We start from the raw sequence: 16,369 nt of genomic DNA, 5'->3' as shown, positions 1-16,369 counted from the left end.
GAGACAGCCACACACGTTCATTCGGATTCTTTTCTGCTAAAATAGGGCTGTCGGGTGGAAGTGTGACCTGTCGGAAAAGAAAGTTCAGTCATATTCTCTCCCCCCCCCCCCCCCATCTTCCTCTTTTGCTGGCTGACTATTGAGTGTGGCTGTGAGTGAATAAATAGGCTGAACAAATGTTTGTTTATAATAGGAGTCCGGGGAATAGTACGGGCCGAGCAGAGAGCAGATCGATCAGAGCTTGTGCTGCATTAACAACACTCTGAGAAGACACCCCTCAAAGGACACACACACACACACACACACACACACACACACACACACACACACACACACACACATACACTTAAATCAGTGTGCTCAATTTTTTCTCACTTTCATCACTAAGATCCATCATTCAGCTTCCTCTTTTTTTTTCGCTGTCACACTCTTTTTTTCCTCCCCTACTGCCCTATATTCTCCCCCCCCCCACTCACCCCTTGTGTGCTTTCACAAGCTCAGCTCCCTCACACGCTCTTTGCTTTCCTTCTGTGTTTCCAAATCTGTCACTTTCCGTCTTCTTATTTCCCGTCTCCTTTGCCGATGACACTTTTTTTTTCATCCTCTTCTTGTTTTTCCTCTGTCTCTTTCTCATCCTGTCTTTCAATAATAAAAAAAAACAAGCTTCAGTCTAAGGAAATCCTTCTGCGTTCTAGTCGGAAAACTCTTTGGATGTCTCTGTTTTTAAAAAAAAAAACAATTTCTTTCTTTCATGAAAATTATTCAAATTTAGGCTATTTTCTAACCTTGCTTTGATTGACACATTTGTATATTTAACATTGGCTATTACTATACATAGATTTTGAGGTCTAATACTCCATTTTGGAAATAAATATTATTGTTCTTGGATCAGGAGTGGGCACGGTGGCTTAGTGGTTAGCACGTTTGCCTCACACCTCCAGGGTTGGGGGTTCGATTCCCGCCTCCGCCTTGTGTGTGTGTGGAGTTTGCATGTTCTCCCCGTGCCTCGGGGGTTTCCTCCGGGTACTCCGGTTTCCTCCCCGGTCCAAAGACATGCATGGTAGGTTGATTGGTATCTCTGGAAAATTGTCCGTAATGTGTGTGTGTGTGTGAGTGAATGAGAGTGTGTGTGTGCCCTGTGATGGGTCGGCACTCTGTCCAGAGTGTATCCTGCCTCGATGCCCGATGACGCCTGAGATACGCACAGGCTCCCCGTGACCCGAGAAGTTCGGATAAGCGGTAGAAAATAAATGAATGAATGAATGAATGAATGTTATTGGAGTAGATAAAAACCCTGCACATTTACTTTATTTGTATTTGTATAGTATATGTAATATATACAGTATATGCTATAATACTACCATTGGATACCACATGACATGAAGTATGCAACAACACAAATGGCTACACGATCGGTTACACGATCCGAATCAAACACGAGAGACACTGTGATCTATAAAAATATCAAGAAAGGGAACTACAGCACCTTCCTACTGTACAATACAAATAATCTGATGCAGGGCAAAAGCAAGCAAAAAAAAAAAAACGATCCCCGATCCATGCTTAATACGATGTAGGTCTAATCGACGAGAACCAAAAAAACATGAACACAAACTCCAGATAGTGACGACTACGTATAAAATACTGTAGCACTTCACTGCGGTCAATATCCCACAAGAAAAAAGCATTTCATTTGAGTCAGAACAGCAAATATCTGTGCCATGTACAGCCTTCAGTCAACTGTGACAGAACAGGAAAGCAGGCATGTCCGGGTACTTTGGACAAAGTAATATTCCTCTAAAATGAATCAATAATCCTCGATAGAAGATTAATCCAGTAATCCCTGATTGAAGATTATATTCCCGGAATACTGTAGAAAGCATTTTTTTTTCAGAAGTTAAGCGCCTACGACAATAGCTACCAGATACCAATCACTTCTAGTTGAAGACCACTTGATGTTTCCGGATTTGGATTATTAACATTAACGGTTACCATTTGATTTAAAGTTCTTTTTTATTGTGACACACAATCTGACATTATTGTTCGTGTCCCAGTGTCCCCACCCCATCCCAGGCCGATACTCGGTAGAGCCAAATTCAGCATCAATTTCAGACTTCTGGTATATGTTTTTTATCAGCCTCGCACATCTGGATCCTGATATTTCTGGAAGAATTGCAGATTAGACGGATGACTTTTGGAGCTCATGGATTTGAGCAGAACATTTTCACACATTAATGTCGTTGGTCTTGAGCTGCATGTTCAAAACGTGTAGATTTGGCAGTATGCTCGGGGTCATACTGTTGCATTAAAACATCGACCACCACAATAATCTCAAGTCTCCTGAAGAACAGAACAGCCGCAACTGTTACTTTTGCGTGCGCCGTTCTATTCTGTGTCCAAGTGTCCCCGTCTTTGACGGTAGGTGTCTTCACCTCGATGCTGCCACCACCGTGCTTCACTGTATTGTAATATACCAGTGCTAATCATAAAAAAAATAAAAATGATCATAATAATGAGCTATTTGTGTCAATTTAGTCCCAATCCTAAAGTTCATTTCAGTTCACGATTCAGTGGAAAAGATGGACCTCAAGACATCCGTGGTATTTTGGTGCTCAGGTGCCACAAAATTACCTGGACCTTGTAAGCTTTCCTCTCTCCAGAGTAGAGCTTAGCTTTATCCAAGCATGATGAGATATCTTTCTTTTGAGTGTCTCAAATGCACCAGCTTGTTTCATTCCCAGAGCAACAGCTGGATCCTTTAGATGCTATCGCTGGGACCTGGGATAGAAATAGTGCAGTATATCAACATGATCAACATTTGTATAATAAGCGTTTAAGTGTTTAGGCAACGATATACAAGGATAGAAATGATCAGAATGAGATAATGAGTCCAGGGAGAACGGCAAACTGACTAGACTATAAGCTGATTTGAAGTATGCCACAGGTAACCTTTTGTAGCACAGGAGGTATAAAGCTCTTTAGGATAAGCCTCTAGATCAAAATAATCAACTTTGGTGTCGAGGAAACTCAGAAACAGCAAGTCACAAGTTTATTTTCTTCCTGGAAAGCCACATCAACTTGCCAAAGACAGCAATTAGTGATTAAACAAGATATATGTATATTCATTCATTCATTCAAAAATCAATATATATATATTTTTATCAATTTATAGTCACTTTTAATGTTGTGGAATGTCTGTTTTCACTAAATCTCACCCTGATGGTTGTTGAAAACCGTAAGCAGTTTATTTTAGCCTGTCCAATTCAGTTTCTAAAAAAAAAAAAATGCCATGAATTCCTCTTCCTGGATTTTGTCCAAAAGCAGCCTGTGTGTTAAGTGTATTTATTAGCAGCTCGGCCATGTTGTCTTACTCCGTTCTGCCCTCATTAAGCCCACCCTGACTCCACTGTAGCAGATGGGATACGGTAATAAAGCGCTAACTGATAAAAGCTACTGACATTTCCAGCATTGTACAAAATCAGGCATGCATACACAAACATACTTTTTTTTTTTATTGCGGATCTCTCCGTCTGTCTCACACGGTGATGCAGACCACAAGATTTTTGTCGTGATTTATCTTTATTTATTTTACAGTTTACTCTCCTGTCCAAAAAATCTTGAGGATCCAAGCAAGCATCTTGAGCAATCAGATGATTTATCTAAAACACCTGAACACGCCTTAGGGCAAGTGTGTGTGTGTGTGTGTGTGTGTGTGTGTGTGTGTGTGTGTGTGTGTGTGTGTGAGATCTGGTTCTGTTCTAATAATCCATTTATAAAAACGTGGCTTGTAGTGAACTAAAGAAAGCAGGTGATGGATTACAGCAGGTGGCTGGGGTTTAAAACAGGAACAGGGACGATTAGCCACTTGTCTTTTGCTAGCATGAATAGCTAACATTCAACTCCGTAAAATCCATCTCTAGTCAGGAGATTATTCACTAGGCAATTTATCCTGACCTTATTAACATGTACAGTACAGACCAAAAGTTTGGACACACCTTCTCATTCAAAGAGTTTTCTTTATTTTCATGACTATGAAAATTGTAGATTCACACTGAAGACATCAAAACTATGCATTAACACGTGTGGAATTATATACGTACATAACAAAAAGTGTGAAACGACTGAAAATATGTCATATTCTAGGTTCTTCAAAGTCGCCACCTTTTGCTTTGATTACTGCTTTGCACACTCTTGGCATTCTCTCGATGAGCTTCAAGAGGTCGTCACCTGAAATGGTCTTCCAACAGTCTTGAAGGAGTTCCCAGAGATGCTTAGCACTTGTTGGGCCTTTTGCCTTCACTCTGAGGTCCAGCTCACCCCAAACCATCTCGATCGGGTTCAGGTCCGGTGACTGTGGAGGGCAGGTCATCTGGTGCAGCACCACATCACTCTCCTTCATGGTCAAATAGCCCTTACACAGCCTGGAGGTGTGTTTGGGGTCATTGTCCTGTTGAAAAGGCGGTGTGTCCAAACTTTTGGAAGGTGTGTCAAAACTTTTGGTCTGTACTGTATATGATTTTAATAGGTATTTTGAATTAAAAGAAATACATTGCAATTATAGGGCATTCATGCACAATTAAACGAAAATAAAACAAAAGTTTTCGTCCAATTTTCCATGCAGGACGTCGATGCTCACAGTTTCTTTCGAAGTCGTTCATGGTGGATTGGGGGTTAGTTTTAAAGCATTGTCCTTTAGTTTTTAGTCCATTCTCAACCCGAGTATCAAACCCTGATGAAGCGGTTAAGGCTTAATTAAGTTCTCAGACCTGACAAACTGTGAAAAACTATTTTATATGCCATAATGCAGCGCACATGCCGTATTCCCGCTTCATTTTAAGGAAATGTGCATTAACTTTGCAAAAAAAAAGTACACATGGCCAAACTCATAAAAATGTGCATGGTGTGTGTGTGTGTGTGTGTGTGTGTGTGTGTGTGTGTGTGTGTGTGTGTGTGTGTGTGTGTGTGTGTGTAATATGCATATAACACGGCGAGAAGAAAATAGTCCATGACCAACTTTTACAATTTCAAGCATATTATTTTGTTATTTATTAGTTTATTATCAGTACATCCTGTCATTTATTTATTTATTTATTTATTTATTTATTTGATATCTCAGCAATTTGACAGCATTTTTTAATACATTTCCTGACTTAAACACGTGCTTTTTGTACCAACCTGCCGCATTTCAGTGAAGTATTCGGTGCATTCGATCAAGTCTTTGATGGTCATATACTGTATGATGGTAGCTTCAGTCGTGAGCTAGCTAACGTTCCTCTACTGCACATGCTCCTGTTTACTTTGTACTAACACACACCTGGTTAATCCTCAGTGCCGTTTGGGGTCAAGACACATACAGTAGCAATGAATTTCTAATTTCTTACCTCTGTCTGTCTCTCTCTCTCTCTCTCGCTCCCTCTCTTGTCTTGTTCATGCTCATTTATGGGACCTCATACCTGCATGTCTCGTTGTCTTACCACGCATCGCTCTAACTTTGTCTCCTGTCATTTTCTCTCATTCTCTTTCCCGTTCTCTCCCTCCATATCGTTCTATTATATCTTGTCTTTCATTCTCTCGCTTTCGTTCCTCCTCCTTCTTTCACTGTCCCGTTTTCTCTGCTTTTTTTTACCCCTTGGTTTTTTTTTGTCCTTGTATACTTCTTTCTCTCTGTCGCTCCCTGTCTAGTTCTCTCTCTCTGTCTTTTCTTGTTTATTCTACTCAATTAGTCTCTCTCTTTCTCTCTCTCTCTCTTTCTCTCTCTCTCTCTCTCTCTCGCTCGCTCTCTCTCTCTGTCTCTCTCTGATTTCAGGTGCTTTATTGGCATGATAAACAATTGAACATTTGTATTGCCAAAGAAAATAAAAAGAAAGGGTAGACAGAACCAAAACAAAAGAATGTAGTAAAAAACAAAATACGAATAGAGAAAAATAGCATGATGCAAAGGATGGACATAAAATAGAGACAATTTTATATCACAGTAGAGAATAATAGAAAAAAGAAATGTGAAATAAATAAAATTAAACTCTCTCTCTCTCTCTCGCTCTCTCTCTCCCATCTGTCCATCTATTTAGTTTTCACTCTGATACTCAATCTATACTTGTCATTTGTTATTTTCTCTCTCTCTCTTTCTCTTTCTCTCTCTCTCTCTCTTTCTCTCTCTCTTCTTGTCTTTGTTTCTTAATTTCTGTCTTTTGTTTCATGTTTATTTCATACTATTTGTTTAGTGTCTGTCTTTTTTTTCATGTTTATTTCATACTATTTGTTTAGTGTCTGTCTTTTTTTCATGTTTATTACATCATTTCTGTCTTTTGTTTCAAAATGTCTTGTGTTTGTTGCTTCATTTCTGGCTTTTGTTGGTTAACTTTCAGTGTTTGTTTCTTCATTTCTGTCCTTTTTTTTCACATTTATTTCATATTTCTTGCTTTTGTTTCATAATTTCTGGAGTTTGTTAACTTCCGGTGTTTGTTTCTTAGTTTCTGTCTCTTGTTTCATGTTTATTACATCATTTCCGCTGTTTGTTTCTGAACTTCCGACATTATTTTCTGGCTTATTTTCTGGAAATGAAACAAGTGCTGGAAATTATGAAATCATAATCATATCATATCATATCATACCGCTATATAATAGAGATATGCAGCGATACGGGGGCACGTTGGCTTAGTGGTTAGCACGTTCGCCTCACACCTCCATATACACCTCACACAAACATATATATTACATATTTAGGACCACTTCTGATTTTAGGCTTAAATCCATATTTATTGCACGATATCATCTCATTAACTCCAGCAGTACTCTGTGACAATAAGTAGGAAAGCTATACTCTTTATTACCTGTCAATCACAGCGACACAAGCTAGTTGTGGGCCTGAGTGAGCTCATGTATGAGGAAGAGGGCAGATAGAGCCTTTCCTTTAGAGCCTGTTACGCTGCCCTTGCACCTACTCAAGCCCCAGGGTTGGGGGTTCGATTGCCGCATCCGCCTTGTGTGTGTGGAGTTTGCATGTTCTCCCCGCGCCTCGGGGGTTTCTTCCGGGTACTCCGGTTTCCTCCCCCAGTCCAAAGACATGCATGGTAGGTTGATTGGCATCTCTGGGAAATTTTTCGTAGAGTTAATGAGAGTGTGTGTGTGTGTGTGCCCTGTGATGGGTTGGCACTCCGTCCAGGGTGTATCCTGCCTCGATGCCCGATGACGCCTGAGATAGGCACAGGCTCCCCGTGACCTGAGGTAGTTCGGATAAGCGGTAGAAAATGAATGAATGAATGAATGAATGAATGCAGCGATATGATCTAACTATGATCTAATCTTTTTTGTGGACGTTCCACAACTTTAAATACGAACTATGAACGGTTAAAAAGTATGAAAGAAGGAACGAAACACTTTGTGGTTTGCTGTTACAGGAAACTTGTAGTGTTGAGTGCTAACAATAACGCTGCGTGACGTCAGGCTGCATCACATCATCCAGCCAGTGAGCTTTTTTTAATAAATACCTTACATAAAATGACCATAGGAGCATTACTGTGTGTTTGTGTGTGAGAGCAAATATATAACCCAACTACGATACATATCGCTTGCTTGTTATTTATATTAGCATGCGGCGATTTACAAAAGCCGCCTCCCATATAAACTCACAGCTCATATTGAGATATCCCATTTATCTAAACCTACAACGTCTCCTACGCACAAATCAAAGGTTTCTGCACGAATTGTTGCGCATACTTCTTCAAACACACTAAATATTCATAGCGTTTCATGGAGATAAACAAATCCATTCGTAAGACACAGGAGAACGGCGACATGTTTTATGTATACGAGCGCGCTGTATATAAAAAGAGCCGTCACTCGCGCTCTCGCGTATCTACAGGACCGTTTCAGTAGTTTATTACCTCATGTAAAGTTTGTTCGACTTCAGGAGCAGAACATGCCTGCAAGGCATTGCAATCTGATGAAATGTCCTTAAGAAAAAGAAAAAAAAAAGAAAGAAAGAATAATAGATAAACCAGTGAAGAAATGTAAGCAGGAGAAACTTAAAGCAATACTCCATGGGTTTTTCAGCATCCACTGCATTTTACTTCGCGTCAGATTACCACAGGTTTTCTTCTATCTATCTATCTATCTATCTATCTATCTATCTATCTATCTATCTATCTATCTATCTATCTATCTATCTATCTATCTATCTATCTATCTATCTATCTATCTATCTATCTATCTATTTTGGACACCAGTAGAGTGTTAGGGTAACAGGAATACAGGAAAACTCAAGTAACGTTTTTGTACTTATCTATAACTGCACTATTGAATATATACCATTACGTCGGGAACAAAAGGGTGATTGGCGCTCGAAGCTGCCGTGGCCTTGGGAATTAAAAAAAACAAAAACACGTTATAATTTTTTTTTTTTTTTATAACAATGAAAACTGTCGAATTTCATTTCGTACAAGGATTCTTTGTTGACTCGCGGCTGTATTTTCCTTTTAAAGGAGTATCGGTATCGAAGAATAACAGGCGGTGATGGCTTTTTCATTCATTCATTCATTTTCTACCGCTTATCCGAACTTCTCGGGTCACGGGGAGCCTGTGCGTCATCTCAGGCGTCATCGGGCATCGAAGCAGGATACACCCTGGACGGAGTGCCAACCCATCACAGGGCACACACACACACTGATTCACTCACACACTCACACACTACGGACAATTTCCCAGAGATGCCAATCAACCTACCATGCATGTCTTTGGACCGGGGGAGGAAACCGGAGTACCCGGAGGAAACCCCCGAGGCGGAGTCGGGAATCGAACCCCCAACCCTAGAGGTGTGAGGCAAACGTGCTAACCACTAAGCCACCATGCGCACTGTGAAGGCTTTAATTTTTATTTTATTTTATTTTTTTTAAGGTAGATAAAATAGTTTGGACTAAAAAGATTTCTTCTTCTTCCTCTTCTTCTTCTTCCTCCTTCTTCCTTCTTGTGTTACACAGAGCATAGATACATCGAGGCAAAAGTAGAAAAAACAAAGTTTACATCGATGCTCCCTGGTTTCCGTAGTGCATTGTGGATTTTTTTAGGAAGCGAACGTTCCATTGCGCTGGAAGGATTTTTTTTCTCCTCACAGCCTCAAGGTTCCTGGTTTTGGTTTGAACCCGAGCTTGAGTTACTGTGTGTGTATAGGTTTTCCTCTGGGCTCTCTCTCTCTCTCTCTCTCTCTCTCTCTCTCTCTCTCTCTCTCTCTCTCTCTCTCTCTCTCTCTCTCTTTAATCTAAAATGTCCTCAGGTATGAATGAGTGTGTGAATGTGTCTTGAAATGGACAGTCGTCCCATCCAGGGTGTTCTCCTTCCTCACACCCGAGACATGCTCTTGAGATGATCTACAAGCAGGAAGATGGCTGATTTGATCGTGTGTGAGACCCGTGTGTGATATCGGTGTGTAACACACTTATACACAGGCTGCTGCTTTGCCAACTTTCTCCTGCTATCGATGAGTTTGGAGACATAGTTTGAAAAATTAATAGCAGAAGACTATTTTTTTTTTTTTTTTTTTACAGTGAAGGTATTGCAATGTTTGAGACAAATAAAAAAAACAACAACAAAGTAATACGCCGTGGGTACGTGTGGGTGGAAATATGGACAGGTGTTACTGGAGCCGTAGGAGGTGAGGAAGAGAATTTGAATCTTGCCAAATCGAGGGACAAAATTAATGCAAATGATTAGCAAAAGTACCCGAGCGTGTGTGTGTGTGTGTGTGCATCTGCCTGTGTGACCTCTGGCCTGTGTGTGTAGGTTGCTGTTGCTTTGCTGTAGTGTTTTTGCAAACACACACACACACACACACACGCAAACTGTAATACAGTTGCTATAGCGCCCTACGTCTCTGTGCAGCAAGCTCGTAAGGCGAGGCCTAATTATTCGCATAACAAATGCGGCTGATGCACAACTGCAAGGTTAACACCACACACACATAGACACACTCACACTCTCTGTCCCTCTGCCTTTGGTGACGGAAGGAGAATAAGAGGGAAGAGAGACAGGAGGAGTGCAGAGGCTCTTTCTGCCAGACCTGAACCCTCTAATGAGCCCACAGCGATGCCACTTTGCCATGACACTTGCGAACTGTCCTGTAATTACTGTCTAGAGGTTGAGAGAGAGAGAGAGAGAGAGAAAGAGAGAGGTGGCATCTGAATACACCCATCTCATCTCCTGACGCTGTTATATTTACTTTCGTCCCCCAGCGCCGTTCACATCTTGTTAATAGCAATCTCGTTTATTCGAAAATTTGTATTAGATGAGAAAGTTATCACTGAAAATGTTTATATTTATTGTGTGTGTGTGTGTGTGTGTGTGTGTGTGTGTGTGTGTGCGGTTGATTGTGTGTGTGTGTGTTTGTGTGTGTGCGGTTGATTGTGTGTGTGTGTGTGTGTGTGTGTGTGTGTGTGTGTTTGTGTGTGTGTGTGTGTGCGGTTGATTGTGTGTGTGTGTGTGTTTGTGTGTGTGTGTGTGTGTGTGCGGTTGATTGTGTGATGGAGATGTTTTTCAGTCTTTTTCTATTTCATTAGTAATGCTTTGCAACATTTTTTGTAACAGCTTCCTTCCTTCCTTCCTTCCTTCCTTCTCTCCATCCTTCCCTCCTTCTTTCCCTTCTTTCCCTTCTTTCCTTCTCTTACTTTCTCTTCCTTCCTTCCTTCCTTCCTTCCTTCCTTCCTTCCTTCCTTCCTTCCCTTTTTTTCCCCTTCCCTTTCCTTCCATTCTTTCCTTTTTTCCCCTTCCCTTCCTTTCTGTCCTTCCCTTCTTTCCTTTTTTCATTTCCCTTCCTTTCCTTCCCTCCTTCCTTCCTTCCTTCCTTCCTTCCTTCCTTCCTTCCTTCCTTCCTTCCTTCCTTCCTTCCTCCCTTTCTTTCTTCCTTTTTTTTCTTCCCTTCCTTTTTTCTTCCCATTCCTTCGCTTCTTTTCTTTTTTCCTTCCTTCCTTCCTCCCTTCCTTCCTTCCTTCCTCCCTCCCTCCCTCCCTCCCTCCCTCCCTCCCTTTAAAACAGCTCCTAGTTTGTCTTCCTCCTCATGTCTTCTATTTCTCTTCTTCATGACCTACTTCCTACTTCACCTACACTACTTCCCATAATTCTTTTTTTCCTAATTGGCTAATTTTCTAATCTCCTGCACGCGATTCTCTACTTTTCCCACCAAGTTTTTTTTTACATCTTAACTTTTCATGTTTCCTGGACCCCTATTGTGTCATTTCCGTGCACAGAAATTAATTTCCTATCCATCGTTTTACTGAAAAAATGCTTCCGTAGCGGCGGCAACATTAAAGTACAACATTAAATACAATTTTAGCTGATCGCTCATGACTCATGAGTAGATCATTTTGTTTATAGTAGATCCTAGAAATCCGGGTAATCTAGACTGTACACGTATGATGATTCCTGCTTAATTCCTTTCTTCATTTGAATGTTTTCTTCATTCCTGGGTCCCCAAGCAGTACATAATTATAATAATTTATAACAAGAAGTCATCACCTGTATCAAACTACATGCACATTTTTATCTAAAGGGGAAAAGAAAGACATTTTCCCATCTGACTTTGGGCGCTGTGGGTCCTCGTTTCACACCGCCGTGTCACCTTCCATCGCCGTTAAGTAATGATAATGTTTGTTAATAATTCACCAGGTTTTAATGGAACTGTCTCTGCCTGGCTCCTTTAAGCAAATGCACTTATAAATTCGCAATGGCGAGAGATCTATTGACAGGGCCGGGCAAAACACACCGAAGAAGTAACAACGGCTGCCTACAGTACCGAATACTGCGTCTTAAATGGTGGCAGGATTGTGGGAAAACAAATACGTATTAGTATCAAGGCAGTTGATGGTGAAGTTAGGTATAATACACTAACACAGTACATAATGTCTATAGATTTCTAAATAGCATCATTTATTGATTATGAGCCTTTGTATCGTGTTCTGTTTATTGTGGGTTTGTTATAAAGACTATTCCTGTCAGAAAGTTTTGGAAGAATTTTTTGCCTTTATTTGTTTTTAGCTGTAAACGCATATTAAAGGCAGGGTCTCCCATGTTTGAAAGCCAATGTTGACATTTGAAATCACCAAAACAAACACGCCCCTAACCCAAATGGGTCCCACCCCTGTATCGATAGCTCCGCCCACACATACATACGTAACCCAGGCGACTAATGGAAAGAAACGTGTCTTTATCATAGCTGAAGGGAAGAACGATACGATTGTAGATAAACAAACAAGCAAAAATGCCACACAAGCATAATCATGTAAAGGACAAAGGCATATATTAGTTCTGTGTAACAAAGCAAAACCAACGTTACTCACCTATCGAGAAGGAAAAAAGCGCCTCGGCGTCTTAAGTAAAGTCGGCCACATATTCACAGGTCGGAGTTTCCCGAGTCAATAACTCCTGAGCTAAACGCTGTTACTACACAAAACGCGGTTGTAGCTGCCTCTCTACATTACTACGATAGAAAAGAGGTGTTATTTGTGTAGTAACAGCGTTTAGCTCAGGAGTTATTGACTCAGGAAACTCCAACCTGTGAATATGTGGCCAACTTCCTGCTCCTTCAGTTCTCTCCAGCGCTGGAAAGCTGATCCTATATTAACACGTCCTACTTCTTGCCTTATCGTAAGCCTTTCTTTGCTTTCTTTCTTTGTTTTTATCCTCCATGTCAATGTTAAAACCGCTTTCTGCTAATGTCACACATGCGCACTGAACACTCTCTCCGCAGCATATTGGCAAGCCCCGCCCCTTTCTGCTCATTGGCTACACGTTTGTTTTGATTTTCGTTTATTATTCAGCCCGACTCTGTTTTCTGAAGCTTATCTCAAAAATCGGAGACCCTGCCTTTAATTTGCTCAGCAGATTAGCATGTCAGCTTTGATTTCCTGATATCTATATTACATCCACAGCTCGCAACATGGCACCTTTATTCAAGTGACCACAAATATTAGAACGACGCTGACCGGTGACCACCTTTAGATCGATTGGATTCTTGGTTTTTGACTTGTTAAAATTTATAAATTTACACGAAGACCAGGTAGCTGTCTGTAGCAGAAAAGCAAGGTATAAGCACTACAACTATTTGGAAAATACCGAGTGCTCTGTTACCAAAACACATCTAGATGTAAATAGAAGGAAATGAAAACGATTCATCTTCGAAAACGATCACAAACCCAAACGTCTGTGGTGGAGAACCAAAACAAATGAACGGCCTTGAAGTTCTACTAAATTTCAGCGGCGGACTGTACATTAATCGACAGAATAGCCTTTAGATTGGATTAAACAAAAGAATTTGCAGGTTTTAAAACTTTAATAAAAACGTTCTTATTCCCAGTACAGTATATTCAAGTAAGCCTCAGTCTCTGTCAAGTTGTAATCGCTAAGCTAGAAATGTTTAGTGGAGGAGTTTTGTAAAGACGGTTAATGATGTACAACGATGTTAAAAAATGATAATAGAAAAGTTGCTGACTTTTATCTGTCCAGCTAAATGTTGGATGATAATTTAATGCGGTGTCATTACTTGAAGTCACCGGAGTTATTAATCGGCACTGATCTCATAAGCACAGGCCATTACGCCAGTGACGGGTAACGACACAGACAAATTTACATTAAAGATGTGTTTTCCAAGATGGCGTCAACACCATCTCTGGTCACACACCATTAATCGTTTCAGTGTTAATAAAGTGTTGTATTAATCCTTTTTTTTCCCTCCTCTGCTGCTGCCTGAAAAGGTTGCTCATTCTTCTGGAATTTGACGGAGGTTGTTTTTTTGTTTTGTTTTTTCAGTTATTTGCGTTATTAAACACATATTTGTTTGTGCTAAATTTACAATTACAAAACGCCGACTAAAATTAAATAGATATATTTAAGACGTCTGCAAACGTTTCTAAAGCAATACATCTGGTATGCGGAACAAGGTATTTTTCAAGGACATGTAGGTCTAAAAGAACATTTTTGGAAAAAATATTCAAGTCTGTTAAATGAGATTTTCAACCCGTCATGTAAAGGGCAGGATCGTGAGAATGATTATTTATTAAAATCATTCTAAAACATTTCCTTACTTCCTCTTGTGTGTGTACAGATGGGTCAAAAAGTAATGTCCAAACAGATCAACACCAGAGAGCCGGTGAAAGGTGTGTTGATGTCATACACCATAACAGACTTGCGCATCCCTCTGTCCTATGAGGTTGGTCTCACTCCCATCACCGCCTTCGGTACTGGGGATACCGTCACCCGGACCATCCAGTACTCCGAGCGTAAGTTCTCACACAACATCGATCTTGCCACATGAAGAGAAAACACCGCAGTCATACTGTAAGCCTCTTAGTTTCCTCTTGAGTTAGTTCACATCATCTTATGGGATTGTTTTTTTGTTGATGCAGCGTGAGCAAATTTGTTTTTTTAATTTCCTCTGAATCTCTTTCTAGATTTGTGAGATTGGTGGACAAGAGTAAAGCATGTGACTATTGCCCCTTTTCCACCGAGGCAGTTCGAGTGCTGGTTTGGAGCCTAATTTAGAACCAGTTCTTTCTGTTTCGACCGCCAAAGCACCGGCTCTGAACCAGGAAAAGTGGTTCTTAAGTAGCACCAAAACGTTGCTGGTCTAGACTTAAGAACCGCTTGTGTCAGGAGCTGTGGGCGGGGCTACTGTTAGCGCATTTGATAATGTACCTTAAGTATACTAATGTTTAATACATTTTTACTTTACCGCGATATGATACATTATCAGCACACACGATAGTAGGTAGCTACATGCTAAGGCTAACTTTTTTTCTGTGTTAACGATAAAATAACGTTATGTACTTTCTCGATTACAACCTCCGTTTATACAGATTACACGGAGCCGCACGTACACGTTGGATTCGCCGCATTTGGATGCCAATGTAGGCTCACATAGCCATGAGCATTAACAGTAAAACAACATCCGTCATTGTTGTTGTGTTTGTGTTTGCCGCCGCTGCTCTAACATTACAGTGTAATGTGACACGTATACAGTGACGTCACACTCGGCTCTGTGATGCTCTCTAACCGGTGGAAAGGCAAACCGGTTCTTAGAAGGTTTACCAGTGGAACCAACTTTGAACCAGCACCCGGTTCTTTTTGGTGGAAAAGGGGTATAAGTCATTGTCATTTTTAATATCGCTACTCGGCACAACCCCAGCTGCTGCAAATATATCACTAAACACATGTAAACTACAGCGCTGTTGAGAGCTTGATTCTGATTGGCCAGAAGGTGCTGATAGACTTGCACCATTTTTATACATCTGCACAATTTCTATACAATTTCTATAGACTTGTATAATTTCTATAGGCTTGTACCACTTTTTTAGACTTGTACAATTTTTTTCGAAATTGTACCACTGTTATAGATTTGTACAATTTATATGGACTTGTTTAATTTATGAAATTTTTATGAAATTGTACCACTTTTATAGACTTGTAGTATTTCTATAGACTTGTACAATTTCTATATACTTGTACCACTTTTTTTTTTGACTTGTACAATTTCTACAGACCTGTACAATTTCTATGAAATTGTACCACTTTTCTAGACTTGTAGAATTTCTATAGACTTGTAGAATTTCTAGACTTCTAGAATGTCTATGAAATTGTACAATATTTATAGACTTGTACCACTTTTATTTAGACGTACAATTTCTGTAGACTTGTACCACTTTTACAGACGTGTACAATTTCTATAGACTTGTAGAATTTATATACACTTTTTATCTTGATAACATTGTTTGCTTGTATTCCGTTTTAAACACAAGTTTCTATATCTATGTCTATGTTAATCCTTTAGCTTAAACATTCACTCGCTATTTGAAAACTCGATAGACGGGACTCACGAAAGCTTTGCCGAACATCGGTCTGGATCATTAGCTCCGAACATTAGCGGCCAAGCGTGGAGCTCTGCGAATCAACAGCATGGAAAAATGGAGGAGTGCTCAAGTTAACAGCATGTAATTTGTTAACGTCCAATAGAGCCACTTCTTAATTTCCACCCAAGGCTGGTGTAAATTGTGGGTTGGAGTAAGCGTGAACGTTTCTCCCTCTAAAGCCTCCTCATAAATATAAACGCTACTATGCATTTCAGCGGTAATTAAAATTGCAAACAGGCCTCCCACACACTTGTGCTGCTGAATTAATAGTTTTAAAGCGATGTCTTGAGAGCCGTTCTCAGGAGAAGAAATGATGTACTAATAATTCGAGGAGAATGCTACAAAGAATGATCTGCCAAATAGCTCTAATATGCAGTGTCTGTAAAATAGCGTGCTAAATAAGTCAAGACACCCAATTCGCTTCTGGCAGGAGGTCAAGCCAACGTTAACCGCGGCTAACTTTACACTTTACTACTTTAGTA

General features: G+C 40.2%; 1 protein-coding gene across 1 annotated transcript in view; it reads left to right on the top strand.

The window, feature by feature from the left end:
* LOC113655380 (MAM domain-containing glycosylphosphatidylinositol anchor protein 1) overlaps nt 1-16,369 on the top strand; it is a 196,227-nt gene that overhangs the window by 140,373 nt on the left and 39,485 nt on the right. Inside the window, exon 12 of the mRNA XM_027165890.2 lies at nt 14,087-14,261. Coding sequence (XP_027021691.1) covers nt 14,087-14,261 — 175 coding nt within the window. The remainder of the gene's footprint in view (nt 1-14,086; nt 14,262-16,369) is intronic.

Source organism: Tachysurus fulvidraco, chromosome 4 (genome assembly GCF_022655615.1).
Source record: "Tachysurus fulvidraco isolate hzauxx_2018 chromosome 4, HZAU_PFXX_2.0, whole genome shotgun sequence".
Taxonomy (NCBI): domain Eukaryota; kingdom Metazoa; phylum Chordata; class Actinopteri; order Siluriformes; family Bagridae; genus Tachysurus; species Tachysurus fulvidraco.
This window is presented reverse-complemented; position numbering and strand designations above follow the sequence as displayed.